This window comes from Sarcophilus harrisii, chromosome 1 (genome assembly GCF_902635505.1).
Source record: "Sarcophilus harrisii chromosome 1, mSarHar1.11, whole genome shotgun sequence".
In the NCBI taxonomy this organism is placed as follows: domain Eukaryota; kingdom Metazoa; phylum Chordata; class Mammalia; order Dasyuromorphia; family Dasyuridae; genus Sarcophilus; species Sarcophilus harrisii.
In genome coordinates, this window is record NC_045426.1 from 259,789,484 (window position 1) to 259,810,222 (window position 20,739).

At 33.3% G+C, this 20,739-nt stretch overlaps 1 protein-coding gene across 1 annotated transcript in view; it reads left to right on the forward strand.

The window, feature by feature from the left end:
• The window catches only part of GNA12 (G protein subunit alpha 12), a 131,227-nt gene that overhangs the window by 100,806 nt on the left and 9,682 nt on the right, over nucleotides 1-20,739 (forward strand). The window contains exon 3 of the mRNA XM_031941096.1: nucleotides 20,599-20,649. Within this exon, the coding sequence (XP_031796956.1) occupies nucleotides 20,599-20,649 (51 nt within the window). The remainder of the gene's footprint in view (nucleotides 1-20,598; nucleotides 20,650-20,739) is intronic.

A 20,739-nucleotide genomic window follows, 5' to 3' on the forward strand; every position in this document is an offset into this window, starting at 1 on the left:
GGTTGCTCAAGGCCTAGAAGGCTAACCTCCTCATCTCCACCTCCTGATTCCCCTAATGTCTTTGTTTCAGCTAAAATCCCACCTTCTACATGAAACTATTCCCAATCTTTCTTAATCTTCTGTTTAGTAGCTTTAATTTATTCTGTTTATGTTAATACATAATTATTAGCATGTTGTCTATTCCATTAGATTGTGAGCTCCTTCAGAGAAGGGACTATCATTGTATCTCCATTATTTACTGTGTATGGCACATAATATGTGCTTAAAAACTTATAATGAATGGTGTATTACAAATGTTTTGGGGTTTCTTTCCACAGATTCAAACCCTGATGAATAGAATATTAAATATGAAATATGATATGGTTTTACTAAGAATTATTATTATTAATCTGAACCAGTGACTGGTACTAATAACTAATATGCCAAAATATTCTTTTTTGTTGATTCAGGTTTATTCTTCTCAAAGTAATATTGGGATCTTTTTTCCTTCAGTTAACAAGAATTTTGTAAGGAATAAATTACCAAGTATATATATAAAATAAGGAGTGATGATGGTCAAATTAAAAATCAGGCAAAAATATATTAGCATTCACTGAAGTTTTTGGGGTTGGTAAGCTATCTTTAGATTACATTTGTTGTCTAAATTCTTAACTAAATATTTTGGATAGCAATCATCCTGGACATCAAAGTAGCTTCTAAGAGGTATGAAAGTCAGTGTAGTTGTTTTAAGTTTTCTGCTGTGATGTCTTTGATGATATTTGGAAGCAAATATCTTCGCCTCAGACTATCCACTAGTCCAATAAAAATTTTTATATAAATTTACATTGTAGGTATTAGTCTACAGAAAATGGATTGTACTTTCTCAGGATCCTTTCTGATAACTGCTTAGATCTGGATTTTTTGAGTTGGTTCTAAATAAATAGTTTAAGGTAAAGTCTCTGGATAAACAGAACAAAAGTGCAAAGACTCTTCCTTCCTCTTTCCAACATTGAGACAAATTTTATAGCACAGCATCAGGGTTTTGTGAAAATTGCAGTACTAAATGGCTGTACTTCACACGAGACAAGAAATTTAAATTCCATTGTTTTGGGACTAAGACAGCAAGCAGCCTAAAAAAACAGACTTGTATTGTAAGGCCTCCAGACCAGACAGACTTTGCCAAGAGAAAAAGGAGAATTTTGTTTAGAAAAAATTTTGTTTCATCAGCTAAAAAAAAGAATAATGTGTTATGGAGAACTTTCTTACTTTTTTACTTACTCTCTAGAAAGAGAAGAGAGTGTATTGGAAGAAGACTCAAAGAGAAGTAATAATTACAAGGAATGTTTTCTTATAACACACTTGAATATAATATTGAAAATACTGTATAAAAGTTCTAGTCTGCTGTTGGAAATACCTTCTCTTACTATTACATTCAGACTTCTAAGGTCCTTTTCAGCTCTAAATTGATGATTCTATGATTACTTCAATCTTATTCCACAATACTCTTTTTGCATTATATGTCCTGAACATATTGGCCTGACCAAAACCTGAGATTAGTCATGCCTCTAATGTAATATTCTTCTTTCCACCTATATACATTTAGGATTTTCTGAAAAATCTTCCATTCTTATTCTGAATTTGACAAATACTAACAAATGTTGTTCCATATGAAAAAAAAACATTAAAAATATTGTTTATGAATATATAATATGTTTGGTCAGTCAGTAAACATTTTTAAGTGTCTGCTTTATGTGCCAAATACTCTGCCAAAATGAAGATACAAATATGAAAAAAAAAAAAAAACCCAGCCCCCCCCCCCCTGCCCAGAGCTATATAAACCTGATGGGAGAAGACACACAAAAGGAAGCTGGAAAGAGGGCCAGGAGGAACAAAAGTACCTAGCAGGAAGCATGAGGGCAAAGTCCAGCAAAAGGGCTAGGGGGAAAGGAAACAATGGGGAGATGGCTGGGTATGGCCCCCTCTTTAAATGGTACTTCAGGGAGGAGCTCTCTACCTTTTATTCAAAGGGCTGATGCTAGTTGGAGACACTATGATGAGTTCTAATTACAGAGGCTGATAAGGTCTTGCAGGAAGATGAGGTTCCTGGAGAGTGGCAATCTAAAGGAGTGTAGCCAGATGGAAACCCAGTATTTTCCATTACTTCTGGAAAGAGGGTGTCACTTTATTTTCCTGTCACTTCCATTACTATGCCAATGCCTCTCCAAACATCTTTCCCCTAGGGTTAAGTGGTACCTTATAGCTCTTGCCTTTCCCTTGCCTAGAATTAGGCTTATTGAGAGTAAGAACAAATTTGGATATGGATTTTTTTGTTTATTTATTTGTTTTGTATTTGTAACCATAGTGCTTGGCACATAATAAATTTTTTTCATTCATTTCATTATCTGTTAAATGGCTGTGTTATATATATGTGTGTGTGTGTGTGTATGTGTACATATACACATACATATGTATATGTACACATATATATGTGTGTGTGTCTATTCATAGAATGCTTTAGTTTTTAATCAGGAAAATTACTTATCCCCATTATCAGTTTTAGATGGGGGTATAGAAATAAAATGTGATGTAGTTGAAAGAGAGCAGATAGGCAGTACAGTGGGATAGAGTTCTGGGTCCACCTCAGTCTGGTCCAACTCTTTGTGACCCATTTGTAGTTTTCTTGGCAAAGACACTGGAATGGTTTACCTACCATTCCTTCTCTGGATCATTATATAGAGAAAACAGAAGCAGGCAGGGTTAAGTGACTTGTCTAAGGTTGCACAGTAAAACCCAAGTTCAAATCTGGCCTCAGGCACTAAACCATTGTACTGTCTTTACCTAAAAAACACCAAATGGGGTCACACAAAGAGTTGGACCCTTCTGAAATGACTTAACAATAACAACAGAAGTTGAAAGAGCCTAGAAGCAAATGACTTGGAATTATTAGTCTAATCCTTCCCTGCCACTGAACTCACTCTAACCTTGACCAGGTCATTGAATCTGGGCCTCAACTCCTCCATCTTAAAAATGGGGATAATACCTCTATTTGATTCAAATGAGATGTTTGTGAAAGAAATTGGAAAAATGTAATATATTCTCAAGTAATAAGATACATCATACATAATTTATATTACATATTACATAATATATATTAATTACACATAGTAATGTTATAAGTTAAAATTATTTATATGTTAAATTATATATGTAATGTATGTGTATAATATATTCTTATGTAATGAAAAATATAATATTTTATCATCAACTGCAAAATTTACTTATATAGAAAATCTTGTCTAATAATATGGGGAAATGGAGTATCATACAGAGCGTCCCCAAAAACCCATATAGACTTCATCAACCCTTAACTTTGTAATATCTTTTCTTTTTCAGAAAATATACATAACATTTATTAAATGTTAAAGTGTACACACATCTTAGTAAAAAATCATGTTTTTTGTGTATATGAGGGAGGAACTGTATCCTCACCAAATACATATTTATGGCAAAATTTGGGGACTACATATTTTCCCTGTATATTAGGAAAGTGATTACAAGAAACATTTTGATACAAACCAAAATAGCTCAGTCAGCATAATCTTGAAGTGGTTTAGTAAATATCGTGCATTAAAAGCCATATACAATTCAGGTATTCCCTTGTTGAAAAAGGAAAGGATTGTTATATCTAGGAGTATTAAAATAACAAAATTCAGACTTCTAAGATTCATATTTTTGCAACCAAATCTGTGGTTAATGGTAAAATTAACTTGTTGAATGCCAAAATCCTGAAAATTTTTCTTAACAAATATTTGTTTCAAGATAACTGTATAAATATGTATACATATATTGTATTTAACATATACTTTAACCTATTTAACATGTATGGGACTACCTGTCATCTAGGGTAGGGGGGAAGGAGGGGGAAAGGTTTTGCAAGGGTCAGTGTTAAAAATTACCCATGCATATGTTTTGTACATAAAAAGCTATAATAAAAAATAAAATTAAAAAACAAAACAAAACCAAAAAAATCAAATTTTTTTCTCTGATTTTTTGTATGTAAATGATTGTAGAAATTTGCTATCTACAATTTATTAATATCATTGATAGACATATTATTAACTAGTGTTACTTGGCACAAACTATTATATTTATTAGCAAAAAAGAACTTTGCTATGATCTTTACTATCTAGTGATTAGTGCTTTCAATGTGAATTTTTTTTATTTTAATTAATCTTTAATGATATTAACATGTCAGGAAAAAAGTTAAGATTGGTAAGACAAGTTTTAGCTAGTATTTTAAATAAATTTTAGAGCTCTTAGTTCCAGTAACTTAAAAGAGGAGGAAAAACTGCCAAAGAGAATATTCAATCAAGGAAATACAAATAGCAGAAATCTGAACAAAGGCTACATTTAATTTTAAACAGTTGAAGAAAATTTTTCATTTGGATCAGTTGGATGTCTACGTATTAATGGTCAGTTTGATAAATTACACTCATTCCTATCTTCTAGCTTAGTAAACTTATGCTTTGGCAAATTTCCTAAAGTTTCTTCCCCTCTCCTATTTCTACATTTTCTAATTGGTTATAAATATTCAATAATTTATTAATAAGGGGTTTCTACTATCACCATGTGTTTTATGTTGCCATTGATTGACTTTAATATATTTAAATAGAAATCAAATCTGTCTGTTGAACTATCTCTTACAACTTGTTCTCTTCAAATTCCATGCCACTGCACAAGAACTGGTGAAAAAAGGAATTGTGTTAGACTTGGAGTCAGCTAAAACCTGGATTCATATCTCCAACACTTATTTAGCTGTGTGATTACACAGCTGAGTTACCTTTCCTCACTGAGTTTCACTTTCCACCTTTGTAAAATGGGAATGATAACAAGTTCTTGTAGTACTGATCTCAGAGTGCTATAAAAATCAATTGAGATGGTTTATAGAAAAGTGTTTTGCAAATCTTAGAATGTTTTGTTGTTGTTATGATAATTTCTTCAGAGAAGCATAGGATCTCTCATACTGGATACAATTAACTATCTAGAATTCTACCAAAGTCTTCCTATTGTGCTTCATTGTGATATGAAAATGATTTGCCATTCTCAGAAAATAATGCTAATATATGTACATGTCTCCTCTGATGGAACATAAGCTCCTTAAGGATAGATACCATGCTTTTTAAAAACATAATTAAATGCTTTAAAATCATAGGTATGATTTTAAGCATTAAGTTTTTTTAAAAGGTTCCATTTAAAATAGCCAGACTATTGAAAAAATATCATTTTTGTAAATTAAGCTATCTGACTCCTATTTTTGAAATGTCTAGTATGTTACTAGATAAAATAAAAGTTATCACTACTTCTGAATGAAGCAACTTTTCTTCTACAGAAAAACACAGCCTCTGAGTCATAATTGTGCCAACTGGGACCAAACAAAGGAATAGGAGATGAAGTTCCCATTGTTTGGCAACCTTGTGAGTCACCTGACATCTGGAAGATGGAGAATTTAGAAATGCAAGCATGAAAACTCCACAATAAAAAAAACCTTCTCTGAGTTTCGAATTATGTTTTTAAAAATTTCCTCAATATTTCCAAAAGCCTATGATTTCATCCCTGAAATACAATAGAAAGTATAACTGACTTGCTAGAAGCTTGTGAACAGTAGCTTGAAGGGATGGCAGGGTTGGTAAATTTAGTGGTAGTCGTTTTTAAATTTAGTTTTTATTTTTTAAGATGGAAAAGTTATGGGCATGTTTATTAGGTATTAATGAAAGTGATCAAAGGGCCAAGCTTCTGGTGGAAATGGGAATATGGAGTGTAAAGGACACAAACAGAGGAGTTCATTTTGACAAGGAGGAGAACAAAATATTCTTCAGAGACAAGAGCAAAGGAAGAAGAAAGGACATAAAAATTTAAAGAAGTTTTTAGTTGTAAGAGAAAATGATAATCTCATTACAGATTTAATCTCTGCTATAATTCATTGAAGCTATTACTGAGTATTAGTAACAATCTGGTTTTTGAAAATTGCCAGTTCATAAAAAATCAGGACCTTGGTAACATATCAAGAAGCCCCTTTTTGTTTGACTGAAATTTCAGTAGTGTATATTCTCCCTACACCCATGTAAATTGCAACCCCATCACTAGTTTTAACTAGTAACATCTTATTCAGTTCTTGTCAGTGGATAAGTCAATAATCATTTATTAAGGACTTATTTTGGGAAGGTGGATAAGGCACAATGCTAAGCAAGCATTGGGTTTACAAAGAAAGATAAAAGGCAGTCCTTGTCAAGGAACTTGCTATCCATTGAGGGAAGACAACCCATAAAAAAAAAAAAAGCTGAAAAACAGTTTACTTGGACATAAGGAAATCTAGAATGTAGCCAGGTAGGAAAAAAATTCATGTCATCAAAATGAGTAAATAAATGTTGGGCATGGAGCCAGAATGACTTGATTTTCAAATACTGCATCATATACTTCTTGTGTAAATTCTCCAAGCCTCAGTTATGCCATCTGTAAAATTGCCTTTAAAATAGTCCCCATTTCTGGGGTTGTGAAAATTTCATGAGAAAGAAAATTTAGGAAAGTACTTCCCAAAACTTAAAGAACTATCTTTGGGTCAATTATTATCAGTATTAATCTACCTAGTGCAGTAGAGATCTTTCTTTTGTTATTTTAATTTTTGAAAGTACAGATGTACCACTGCTATGTGACCCACTTATTCCTTTTCCATATTCTTAATAATGCTTTTTTGACTCTTCTGAAGCATATACCTTCATTTATAAGATGCCAGAAATCACTTAACTGGAATGGTTTAAATAGAATAATTTTTAAAAACATATTCTGAAGATTATAAATAAGTACTAATATACAAATACATCATAAATTTAAATTTTATTTTTTCATATTCATAATTTATATTTGCATGAGCATTTTTTCAAAATACTTTCACATTCATTATTTCATTTCATTTTACAACACTCCTGTAAGAAAGGAACTTAACCAATAAAAATTGAACTCCAGAATTATTTGGGGGAGCTTTTTGTCAATTTTTAAAACAGTTTATCAACAATCATGTATTGAGCATTTTTATGTTCCAGACAATTACCCTCAGCACTGATGATGCAAAGACAAAAATATGAAACTGCCTTTGTCTTTCAGGAACTTATATTCTATGGGGGTAAACTACATTTGCCAATGCATACCTAATAAATACAAGATGGGAGTTGGAAGGATGAAGGAAGGGAATGACTAGGCCTTAGATTAGAAAAGTCTTCATGTAGTTGTCACTTGATAGAATTTTGAAGAAATAAAAAGGATTCTAAATAGCAGAGCTGTGGTACCAACAGATACCTAGGACCCCTAGTGCAAAGATGTGGAGATAAGAGCCAGATCACCTTGCATAAGGAATGGAATTGCAGATATGGGGAATAGTTTATCATAAGATTAGAAAGGATTAATTGGGGCCAGGTTGTGAAGGGCTTTAAAAACTGAACAGTGATCTTATATTTTATATCCAAAGGCACTAGAGAACATTGGTATTTATTAGGGACTGACAAAGTCAGACTTGAACTTTAGGAAAATCACTTTGGCAGCTGTGTGGAGGATCAGTTAGTTGAAGAGAGAAGAGACTTAAGTGGGAAAACCAATTAGGAGGATTTTGCAACAATTGGTGAAACATGATGAGAGCCTGAACTAAGATGGTGTTGAGTAAAGAGAAAGTTGACAGCATGAAAATATTGTGGAGATAAAACAAATTTGACTACTGATTGGACATGTAAGGAGAGTGAAGAATTTCAGATAAAGTCAATTTTGTGAAAATGAATGCTAGGAATGATGGCAGAACCCTCGATCACTAAAAATAGGGAAGTTAGGAAAGGAAGTAATTTTAGAGGGAAGATATGAGCCCAGTTCTGGGCATGTTAAAAGTTGAAAATTGTGCAAGTTATGTCCCATTTGATCCAATATCCATTTGGAGATATACTATTAGAATACCCAAAAGATCTCCATAGAATATGAATGAATGGAGCACATATCTAAGCATTTATGTGTCAAGTATTATGCTAAATGCTGGGGATACAAATAGAAAAAATGAGATAAGAGTATGAGCTGTAATTGGGTAAGATGACACAGTCCAAAGAGTTCATTTGCAGGGCAGGTTTAAATGCCCTGAAGTCCTAAGGGTGCAACTGGTTGAGATGACTAGGTCTAAAGTTGTCTTTAGTTTGCATAAGTAGTTAATATGACAATTCTGGGGAGTGTCCTTAGCTTAGGATAACAGTGCTGATAGACTGCAGGACATAAGATGCAGAACCAGTAGTAAAGCCCGGAGGATCTTAAGAGGTAGTAGCAGTGGTATTGGTAAGACCTGTGGGTCCTTGATGTCATCAGCAAGTGTAAAATTGACTCCCATCACATCCATACCCTGTGACAAGCCAGGCTATTAAGAATAAGGACAAAAAATATTGAAGTTGGGATCCTTTGACACTCTAGAGGTCTTTGTGATCACTGCTTTCTTTTCTAAATGTATTCATTCCTTCTAATAATTTTGTCAGTAACCAAATTCAGTTGCCTAGAGTTTGCTAATTTTATTCTCTTCCCTTTTCAAAAATGAAGACAATATTTGCCCTTCTCCCATCCTATAGTACATCCTCCATTCACCATTGAGCCTTCAAATATCAATGATATCATATCTGATGTCTTTGTCTTGTAGTTCTTCAGGATTAGGCCATCTAGGTGCTTACTCGTGTCATTTTATGGATATATTGGCTCTCTACATCTTATTAGTCATATTTGTTGCTACACTTAGTAGCCATACTAGAAGGAATTGTTCCTGTATCATTCTCTTTGGCAGAGAAAACAAGCAAAATTAGAATTAAGTATCTCTGTTTTTTTACTCAGGACATTATGTAAGCACATAGCACAGTAACCTGCAAACATCATAGGGCAAAATCCAGATCATCTCAAAGGCCCAGCTCAAATCACATCTGCTTCATGATGCAAGAAAAGATTGAATAAAGCTGAAGGGCTGATAAATTGGGTATGTTTTGGGTGATTCTCTATATGATGCATGACTGTATGAAAATTCTGGGTGTGTTGGGAAAAAAAGGCATGCAGCACGAAGGAGCATAGCATATGAGATAAGACTGAAAAGTTATTTTGGAATCAGGATATAGTAGGACTTGAATTCTAGATTTTATTGTTTTCACTTAATATTGGTGGCCAGTGGAGAACCATTAATGGTTTTGAATAGTAGAGGGCTATGACCATAGCATTGAGAATACTAATCTGGTTTTGAAGTTTCTAATTTGAATTGGAATGGGGGAAAATATTAGAAGTGAACATCACTACTATCCATGTAGAGATAATGGTCAGGGAGAAATGTAAGCTATATAAAAACAAATAATACTTTATTTTTTTAAAAAAGAGGTGATGGCAATAGCCTAGATGAAACATAATGAATAATCTGAAACAGAGTGGAAGAGTGAAAGAGGTATTGTGGAAAGAAATTCTAAAGAATTTATTAACTAATTGATATGGGAAAGGAAGGGAGGCCTAAAAAGTAGTTAAGTTTTGAGTTTGATAGAATAGCTAGGGTTTTTACGGAAGTTTTTGGGAGGATAAAGTGAGAAAATTTTTTGATATGTTGAATTTGAGCTATTAGCCAGGCAACATTTAGGCAGAGGAGTCTTGTAGATATGAATGAATGAATAGCCGAACACTGGAGAACGAAATATTAAAACAAAAGTGTCAGGGCCCTCCACAAGATTATATTCTAAAAGATTATCTATCTGGGGAAGTGGTGGTCTGGGAAGTCACTAGTATGGTGAACTAAACAGAAGGGCAATCAGTTGACCAAGCTTTCTGAAGATGTTGGTGATACTGATTTTATTACAGTTCTTAGAGCAAGAGAGATAGGAAAGGTTTGGGAGGAATTGTGAGCAGCAAAGTGAAAAATTATAATGGTAAAGATAAGGATACCTAGTCCTAGGAAACCTAGGACTGTGAAAGAGTTAACTTCTCCTGGGAACTGGACAAGATACTTGAAATATTATATCTCTGGAGTTCAGAAAAGATTTGAGACATGAAAGTCAACCAGTAATGGAATTATGAGAGTGAATCAGGTTGCCGGTTTGGTTTATCTCATTATGTGAAGCACCAAAGGTGCTTATACATGTCGCCAAACAAAACTGTTCCTCTTCTTTTGAAATTGATGACTTTGTTTCTTTATCTTTTTCACTGAGAGTGGGAGAGGAGGAGGAGGTTATTGAAATTGACAAATGCATCTAATCTTGCAGCAGTTGATTTGTCAGTTTCACCAAGAGACTAGTATTCTCCTTTTTTAAATGGGAGATGGGAAGAGAGCTGTGTTCTTGATGGCCATTGTGCATTACCCTTTTCAAAAAAAGTTTTTTAAACGATTGTTATACTTAATCTACCACATAATAGCTCCTCAACTCAGAAAAAAACAACTTTTAAATTTTTGGTGTACTCTCTACTATTCCATGTTGTATGTGAAAATTCTATAAGTTGTACTTTGACATTCCATTTCCTTAGGTATAAGATGTTATTGCAATATTAACAACACAGATTCAGCCACATGCATTCGTGTGGAATGTTGTTTGGGTTTTCACAATGCTCATTTTATTTTAAAAATATGCTTGAATTTTAGAACTGGTCACTCTAATGAGCCGAGGATATGGGAAAGGTGAATGTTGTAGAAGATCATCCCCTAGGCAAAATAATCATGCAGATTCTGATGTGTTATATTCATATTCAGTCCAAAGAATAATAAAGTGTCTAAACTTGTCTACCATTATAAGAAATCTCAGATTTGAATCTAATGATTCATACCCCCATTTTTCAGTGTTTTCCACTGTATTCCACAGATAATCTGTGTGCAGATTAAATGATGGGAGTTTTAGTGTAGGACCTGATGAGATATCTGCATAGTTGAGGCTAAAACTGAATTGACATACAACTAGAGGCCTTTCCTTTCTAAGTATGTGATCCTCCCTATAATGAGTTGATGCCACTGACCACACAGAATAGAAAAATATCATAAATCAAAATATATAAATTTAGGATTATTAAATACTGACTGCTGGGTTAAATGCACAGTTCCCATGGACAAAGAATACTAAGGAAAACAAGATTTATCTTGATATTTGGGGACATTTTTTAAAGACTATTTCTGGTTTCAGCCACTTAACTCCTGTATCTTTCAGTAAATCATTTGTTCCTAGGTTCTCTTCAACAAAATAGAAATAATATATTCTCAGAGTGGTGATGTTATTATTTTCTGGTTATTTTATATAGTAATGGCACAATCATGAGTACACAACCTATGTCATTGATGGTCTTGCTGTTTAAAAGAAGGATTTGATAATTCTTAAAGCAGACAGTTTCTTCCCTGTCTTTCTACATATTAATAGAAAAGGACAAGAATGAAATGGCTTGTGAGTTGCCTCATTTGTATAACCTTCTTCTATTTTTTTTATTTCTCAGAAATAAATGGATAAATACTAGATATGTATGCCAAAGAGATTTTTTTAAAGGGAAAAGAACCTATTTGTACAAAAATATTTATAGCAATTCTTTTTATAGTGGTTAAGAATTGGAAATTGAGGGGGATGCCAATAAATTGGGAAATCTCTAAGCAAATTATAATATATGATTGTAATGGAATATTATTGTGCTATAAGAAATGATGAGCAGGCTGATTTCAGGAAGGTCTGGAAAACCTACATGAATTGATTCAGAGTGAAATGAGCAGAACCAAGAAAATATTGTATACAATAACAGCAGTATTATATGATGAACTGTGAATGACTTAGCTCTTCTCAGCAGTACAGTAATCTAAAACAATCCCAGAGATGATGAGAAATGCTCTCTGTTTCCAGAAAAGAAATGATGGCATCTAAATACAAAATGAATTTTCTTGCTTGCTTTCTCCTCCCCCCCCCCCCCCACAAAATGACTAATACTAAAACTGGCCAGTCTCTTTTTTTTTTAATCAGCTGGTGTTAATATTCAGATAATTTTTGTATCTTGTTTCTAAAAATATTTTTTGCATTTCAGTACATCAAGTAACAAGTAGTTACGAAGAATTTTTTTAAATAAAATGACTAATATAGAAATATTTTACATGAGTATACATATATAACCTATATCAAATTGCTTTCTGTCTCAGAGAGGGGAGAGAGGAAGATAAGAATTTGGAACTCAAAACTTAACAGCAGACATCAACAATTATTTTTACAAGAATTGGGAGGAAAATTAATTTTAAAAAAATAAACAAAGGGATATCTGAAATGTCTACAGTCCTTAAATCTCTTGGAATATGACAAGTTTGTAATTAACTTCAGAGACTTTTATAAAAAGCTTGCTGCTTTTAAGAAGCTTTCGTTAGACATGCTCTTCAAAACCTTAAACTCAACTGGTTATGATATAGTTCAGTAAGAAGTAAGAGAGGAAGGAATTTCAGGGGAAGATGTAAGTAATAAATCAGGTAAATTTGTTATCCATTCTAACAACTTTTAACACTTGCACAGCTGTTTCCTGTGTTGAACGTGGGAGAAGACAGGATGTGCAAAGAACTTTTTTTTAGTTCTTAATATTTTATTTTTCTCCAATTACATGTAAAAACTTTTTAACATTTGTTTTAAAAACTTTGAGTTCCTAATTCTCTTCCTTCTCTTCAATATAGGTTATACATGGGTAGTCATGCAAAACATTTCCATATTACTCATGCATGCTGTAAAGAAAACATAAACCTAATAATAATAATAACCCAACCTCAAAAAAAAATAAAGTGTAAAAAAATAAAAAACAAAAACCTGTATTCAGATACCATCAGTTCTTTCTCCAAGGATAGATAGCATTTTTCATCTTAAATCCCTTACAATTGTCTTGGATCATTGTATTATTGAGAATAGTTAAGCTAGTTACAGCTGATCATCTTACAATATTGCTATTACTTTGTACATACTATGTTTTACTTTTCATCAGCTCATGTAAGTCTTTGCAGGTTTTTCTGAGAACATCTTGCTCGTATCTTTACAGCACAGTAGTATTCTCTTACAATCACATAGCAAATGTATTAAGTCATACCCCAAATGACGGGCATCTCCCCCAGTTTCCAACTCCCTGCAACTAAAGAAGAGCTGCTATAAATATTTGACATTCTTTATTAAGTTTTGAGTTCTAAATTCTGTCCTTTCCTCCTTTCACTCCCTGAGAAAGTAAGCTATTCAATATATTAGTTATTTTGGGTTTTTTTAATTCTTCATAAGCAGTAACTTTACTGGAACTTGATGAACTGAAATGCAAAAAAATATTTTCAGCAACAAGATATAAAATAAAGATACTTTTCCCCTTTGTTTTTCATGTCCTTTAGATACCAATTTAGTAGTGGCACTGCTAGGTCAGAGGGTACTCATGGTTCTGTAGTCCTTTCAACATAAAAGCAAGAACATTTAAAGCAGGAAATTTCAAAGGAAAGAGAAGTCACACTACCAAATTATAGATTTCCTCACATTCAATAACATTAATATAGAAGAAGAATGGAAAGACAGAAGTGCCTGATTAATCATATTGGTAAAAGAGCTTTTAATTTTCCAAAGGAAATAGAATTTTATCCTTGAGATCTTTAATGTCTTTTCTGTCCTTAGTAAACATATAGGCCATTTGAGTAGATAGTGTTTTTTAAACTAGATTGCCGAAAAATACAGAAAATTACATTTTTGTTCAAAAATGTACATACAATTGAGGAAGAAAAGCTCAATTAGCAATTATTCCTTGGGCTCTGTTGTAGTGGAGGTCACCATTTCTTTTTATAAAAATACATTGAGATCACTCAGATGGTTATTGTCACTGCTTTTATTTTAAAATGTGATTATTTTGAGCTTTGTAGTGAAAATAGTTAACTAGGAATGAGTTTGTCTGTCTTCATTATAGCTTTTCATTATGAAATCTCTTCTGAAATCCTGATCACACAGTCCATCACATAGCTCAGGGGTCCACAAACTTTTTAAATAGGAGGCCAGTTCACTGTCCCTCAGACTGTTAGAGGGTCGGACAATAGTAAAAACAAAAACTTTGTTTTGTGGACCTTTAAATAAAGAAACTTCATAGCCCTGGGTGAGGGGGATCATCATCCTTAGCTGCTGCATCTGGCCCGCGGACCATAGTTTGAGGACCCCTAATCATAGCTTTTCCTGGTTTATTTTGGAATATCAGCCTGAGATGGTATGTGTTATCTTGTCTAAGGGGATAGTCAGTCAACAAGCATTTAACTACAAGCATCGGCCAGGTACTGTATTACAATGAGAGGTCAAAAAATAAAGAGCCTCTTTATTTAACAAGCTCACATTCTAATGGGAAATACAGTGTGATAGGTAACAGACTTTGATTTCATTAGTATATGAATGAGGATGCTCTCCCTACCAATACAGTAAGGCACCTTCTGTGCAATTTACAGTCTTACTGAGTTACCTAGAGTAGGGGACATCTGGCAAACCTGACTCTATTTTTGTGTGGCCCCTTATGCTAAGAATGGTTTTATATTTTTTAACTCGAATAAAACTTTATTTAAAATATAAAAAAAACATTTTAAGCTCCTGTGAGATTTGACCTTGACTGGAGGGCTATCCTTGGCTGACCCATGGCCTAAAGCACTGAGAGTTTAAGTGACTTTCCCCAAGTCACTTTGCCAGAGGTGGGACTTTAATTTTCTCCATAAGGTTAGCTCCTCCCACAAATGAATTTATGAACTGGTCATAATACTGTCTTGGAAATAAGCATTATTTAAGCTTAGGAATTAGCATTAATAAGCATAGGAATAGTTATGGAGCATTGTAGTTAAGCTCAGAAAGAAAGTATCTTCATGTATCTGTTGTTAGCAGTCTGGTATCTACAATTTACAGTAGGAGAAAATTGCCAATCTAGTATAGCTAAGAGAAAACCTTTCCTTCTTTCTGTTCTGAAATGAAAATAAATAAATAAATAAATTTGGGCCTTGCCCTGTAGGACAAGTTGGATAATGAAAATTTCTGAAATATTTATATGATCATGCTAGGAGTGATTGAGAAACATGCCACTTAATTATAAGTTTTAATTATGTGTGTTTGGTCCCTGATAGTGAAACAATATAAGAAATGAATTAGACAAATTTTAAAGAGTCCTTTAGACCTGAGGTGTCAAAGTCAAGTCCATAATTGTAAAATATTTAACAAAATAAATAAAAATATAATTTAACATCATAATGTTCATTTGTAATTTTCTGTGTCAGTATGTAGCCTGCAGGAATCTGGTTCTGTTTAAGGTTGATCCCCCTGGTTTAGGCCAACCTCCCGCCCCAGAGCAAGAGCCTAGGTACTGGTGATGTCAAAGAATCACTGCCTCTGAAAAAAATAGTTCATTCTGTTGTTGGAAAGCTTTCATAAGAAAAATGAAATCTGCTTTTCATAAACATCTGTTCATTGATTCTGATTATTATCCTGATTCTTATTTAACCCCTCCAATGTATTGACTAAGGGCATGCCAAGGAATCTCCTAAAACCTGAAGGGCCTAACGTAGACTAAAATAAAGTGGCTAGTGTGACTGTCTCCCTTCCTAGGAAGAGATTGTTTTCTTTTCTGGTGTCTAGACCCATTTGAAGGAGGAAATATGGAAGAAGAGAGATGACAATTAAGGAGCCATAGAACAGGCCAAGGGATTGGGGCATGGCTAATCTACAAAATTCAGAAATTCAAGGATTAGGAGAAGTAATGAAAAATTACAGACAGGAATACTTTATTATATGCTCCATTATATTCTTATAACTTCTGAGGAGTCAGGAAAAAGAAATTATCTCACTGGTCTTAGTGGACACTTAAGTCAAAGGAGAAAAGATGAACTAGATTCCTGATGCCCAGAGGAGCTAAAGGAGTCAATCTGTTGCTCTTGCTGGTCTTTCAAATAAATCCTTAAAGACAGCTAACATTTCTCCTAGAAGTTTTGTTTTCCTCAGATTTGTTCTTATGTAGAAAACTTAAAGAAGAAATCAAATACTAAATTTGAAGGGGTGACTTAAGTTCTGTACATTTTCCTATTAGAAAATAATGATTAGTAGCTCAATCCTTAGCATTTTGGTTATATTCTCTAGGGAATGTTTGGTGTTCTGTTAATTTCTTCTTTAGTTCCGTCTAAATTGTGAATTTTAGAACTTTTTATATATCACTATTAATGTAAGATTGGTTTATAATTGCCTTTGATAATTTTTTTTAACAAAATTATTTCTTGATAAAATGAGAACATGCACTTCCCTTCCTTTGCAGAGTAGGGATACTATGAATGTGGAACATTGTGTATGCTGTCAGTTTGTGTTTATTTGGATTGCTGAACTGCTTTTTTCCCCTCTTTTTTATTCTTAGTAATAAGAGATAGATCTGGCTATAAAGGGAGAAAATGATTATATTTGGAAATTAAGATTCTATGACAATAAGATCAATACAATTTTTAAATCTAGAATTAAGCCTTTTACAACAAAGCTTCACTACCTCAATTCATTATGACATTTATAATGGGCTTAAAACCTTGCCCTCTCTGAAGCAGAAAATTAAAGATTGCTCTTTGTTCTGTAGAACTAGTTGGGTAATAAAATGTTTTAGAATATTAATGTGATATCAAACCTGGAGGGTCCTATATTGCTGTAAATAATTTAAAACACCAAATATATGGTGTGATATATTTGGTGTTTTAAATTAATTACAGCAATATAGGAAATCATCTGTTCTATGATGTATTTTGCCATTGACTTCTCAGGTGTGTTTCAGGTTTCAGAAATCCATTCATATTTTGTTGACTGATAAAGCCTTGGTGGTTAAGTGTAGTCTAAATTGAAATCCTTCATTATTACTTATTGACATGTACCATCACAATGTGATACATGTTTTAGAATCATTACTCAGTTACATTAAATTTAGACATTTGAATTATTATGGATAGAGCTTTAACAATTTATAGAAATTGTTGATGCCAAAATTTAGATTCTTTACAAAATTTTCATTTCCTCCACAATTACTTTTCACCCAGACCTTTACTAATCTACAAAATCTACATTTAGTAGATGCCTGCTATGCTTTTCCCTTTTTTCTATGATATTTAATGGAACAGAATTACATGATTTCCAATCGACCCAACTGCACTCCATATGCTAATGAGGGGCACATGGTGATCAGTGGAAGTGGAATATAACACAGATAAAAAGTTAATGCTAAATTCCTCTATTCCTTAATAGATTATTACTGATTAAGAATTACACCACAGTTCTCACTCCCAGGTTTATTAAAATCTTAATTCTGGTCCTGCCTGATAAGCTCTGCTGCTGAACTAGCTATGTAACCTTTGCCAAGTTAACTAGGGATTAGAATTTCTCTGCTTGATCCCAGAAGAACACAAGTAGGAACAGCTCCTGGAAGTTGCAAGCTTCCTCTAAATTAAATCTTATTAGGAAGTTACAGCTGTCTTAGAATGAAATTATTAGGTATATAGTGGACTGGATAGCCTCTGAAGACCCCTTCTGGCTTAAGATCTAAGGATCCTGTGATCTTGCTGCTTCATGTGCCTCAGCTGACCTAAGCATTAATTTCTTCTGTTATAAAATTAAGTAGTTGGGCCATATGATCTTAAAGGTCCCTTTCAGTTTTAAAATAGCATTTCTCTGTGATTCTTGAACAGTTAACCAGCATCTTCTGCCTCCATTTACCCAGCATTAATTTCTCTTTTAATCTCCTATAATTTGATTTTTGTCCTCACCATTATGTTGTCACTTGACATAACTGTGAATACAGCCAACTTTAGAGGAAACCAAAAGATCTGTATCCATAGAATTAACTTTGGGAGTGATTTTGTCTTAGAGGAAAACAACTTCTTATCAAGATCTTTTCAAGAAGAGAAATGCTACCATGTTGCTTTAAAAACATTCTGATTATTGGCTAAGATGACAGGAAAAGATAATGATGAATGTGTGGAGGGGATGTGGGAAAACTGGAACACTAATACATTGTTGGTGGAATTGTGAGTGGATCCAGCCATTCTGGAGAGCAATTTGGAACTATGTTCAAAAAGTTATCAAACTATGCATACCCTTTGACCCAGCAATGTTTCTACTGGGCTTATATCCCAAAAAGATCTTAAATGAAGGAAAGAGACCCACATGTGCAAAAATGTTTGTGGCAGCCCGTTTTGTAGTGGCAAGAAATTGGAAACTGAGTGAATGCCCATCAATTGGGGAATGGCTGAATAAGTTATGGTATATGAATGTCATGGAATATTATCGTTATATAAGAAATGATCGGCAGGATGATTTCAGAGAGGACTGGAGAGACTTATATGAACTGATGCTGAATGAAATAAGCAGAACCAGAAAATCATTGTACACGGCAACAACAATATTATATGATGATCAATTGTGATGGACATGGCTCTTTCCAACATTGAGATGATTCAGACTACTTCTAATAATCTTGTGATGAAGAGAGCCATCTGCATCCACAAAGAGGACTGTGGAAATTGAGTGTAGATCACAGCATAGCATTTTCACTCTTTCTATTGTTGTGTGCTTGCATTTTGTTTTGTTTCTTTTTTTCCTTTTTGATCCAGTTTTTCTTGTGCAGCAAGATAACTCTATAAATATCTATACATATATTGGATTTAACATATATTTTAATATATTTAACATGTATTGATTGAATTACCTGCCATCTATGGGATAATGACAGGGGAAAAGAGGAGAAAATTTGGAACACAGCATTTTGCAAGGGTCAGTGTTGAAAAATTACCTATGCATGTGTTTTGTAAATAAAAAGCTTTAATTAAAAAATTTCTGATTATGGAATATAATGTAAGGTGCTCTAATCTAAATCTCATTTCTGCTGAATTCCTTTCCAGATGCTATAGTAGTTTTTTGTCAAATAGAGAGCCCGTTCCCTCAGTAAATTTCTATTCTTGGGTTTACCAATCCCAAAACTACTATACTCAAATTGCTTCTGAGCCTTGTTTTATCTAGTTAGTTCTCCTGATCCACCTTTTTTTAATCTTTAATCGGGACCAGATAGTTTTGATTATTATTGAGATATGCTAATGCAGTGCCCCCAAATTCTTCTCCCCCCACATCACTTCCCTTGAGGTTCTAAACCTAAATCCAGATGGATATGACCTAGATATAAAAGATCATGTCATTTTTTAAATTGGGTATGGAATTTGGGAACCAAAATATATAGTCAGTTGATATAAATACATAAAATAAAAAACTATTTCCCAATGTAAAATTGTGAATGAGTTTTAACAAATAATTTTCATAAGGATTCCAAACTGTCAGTATGATGACTGTTTCAAACATTAATAGCAAGAGAAACTTAAAACAACTCTGAGATATTGCCCAACATCCCTCAAAATGTCAAATTGACAAAAAGTGAAAATTAATAATGTGGAAGATATTGTGGGAAGACAGATATAGTGAGTACACCATTGGAGCTTTGGATTTATTCAAGGATTATGGAAAGTACCTTGAAGTTATATGAGAAAAACTACTAAATTGTACATACCCTTTGACCCAACATTACCACTACTAGATATATGCCCCATACAAGTCAAAGACGAGAAGATAGATAGATACAGCAACAGATACATATACATATATTCAAAGCATTTTTTGCGTGGTAGTCAAAAATTGGGGTACAGTTGAGACATAGACTTGTCTCTGTAGTGAAATAACTCTAACAAATTGTGTTGTATGGATATAATGGAACACTGTTGTACCATAAAATAACAACAAATAAGAAATTCAGAGAAAGTGGAAAAACTTATATGAACTCTTTCAGAATGAAGTAAGCAGAACCAGAGCAACATATATATATGTGTGTATATATATTATATATATACATATATTTATATATATACATATATATATTTGATGACTACAATTATGTAAATTAAAACACTAATAGGTCATTGAATTCTGGGTGTAGTAACTAATCTCAGTTCCAGAGAATTTAGGATAAAACATATTCTTTCTTCTCATTAGAGAGGGGAGGGGAACTCTGGTTGTGGAATGATTGCTTAACCTATTACTTTTATGTAAATGTTTTAAGATGGATGGTTGACCTTTGTTAAAAGGTTGGAGTTGGGAGCTTGGCAGGGGAGGAGGCATAGAGCTTTATGGGGAAAATAACTGTAGTGTAAAAACAAAGTCCAAAATTGCATTATTACTACTAATTATAATAACTTTCTGATTCCATGTATCCTTTATAAGTCACTGATATGAGATTCAGGAGAAATATTACTGGAAATGCAGGATCAGCAGTTTAGTAGTTAAATTTACTATTAAAATTGTGGTATTTTTGCTAGAACTGTTTGTTTTTAATTAAACACAGCAAAGCTGTTTTGTATTATAGACCACAGTTCATCTGATTTGTTCCTAGGCCAGACCTCACCAGAGCATCTGTATATTGGTGTCTGCTTTTGAATTATTTTTTACTTTGCTTTTCTACTTGCAAAGAAGCAAAATGAAAATATATTTTCCTGTTTGCTTTATAGCAGCAAGATTAAGTCTCAGATATTTTTCCTTTTTTTGACAGGGTGAATCTGTGAAGTATTTCCTGGATAACTTGGACCGGATTGGCCAGCTGGTGAGCAAAGACCCCTGCCACTAGAAATTAGGGGAAATTTTGTGAAACAGAATTAGAAAAAAATTTTGAGACCAAAGTTCTCTTAAGCCA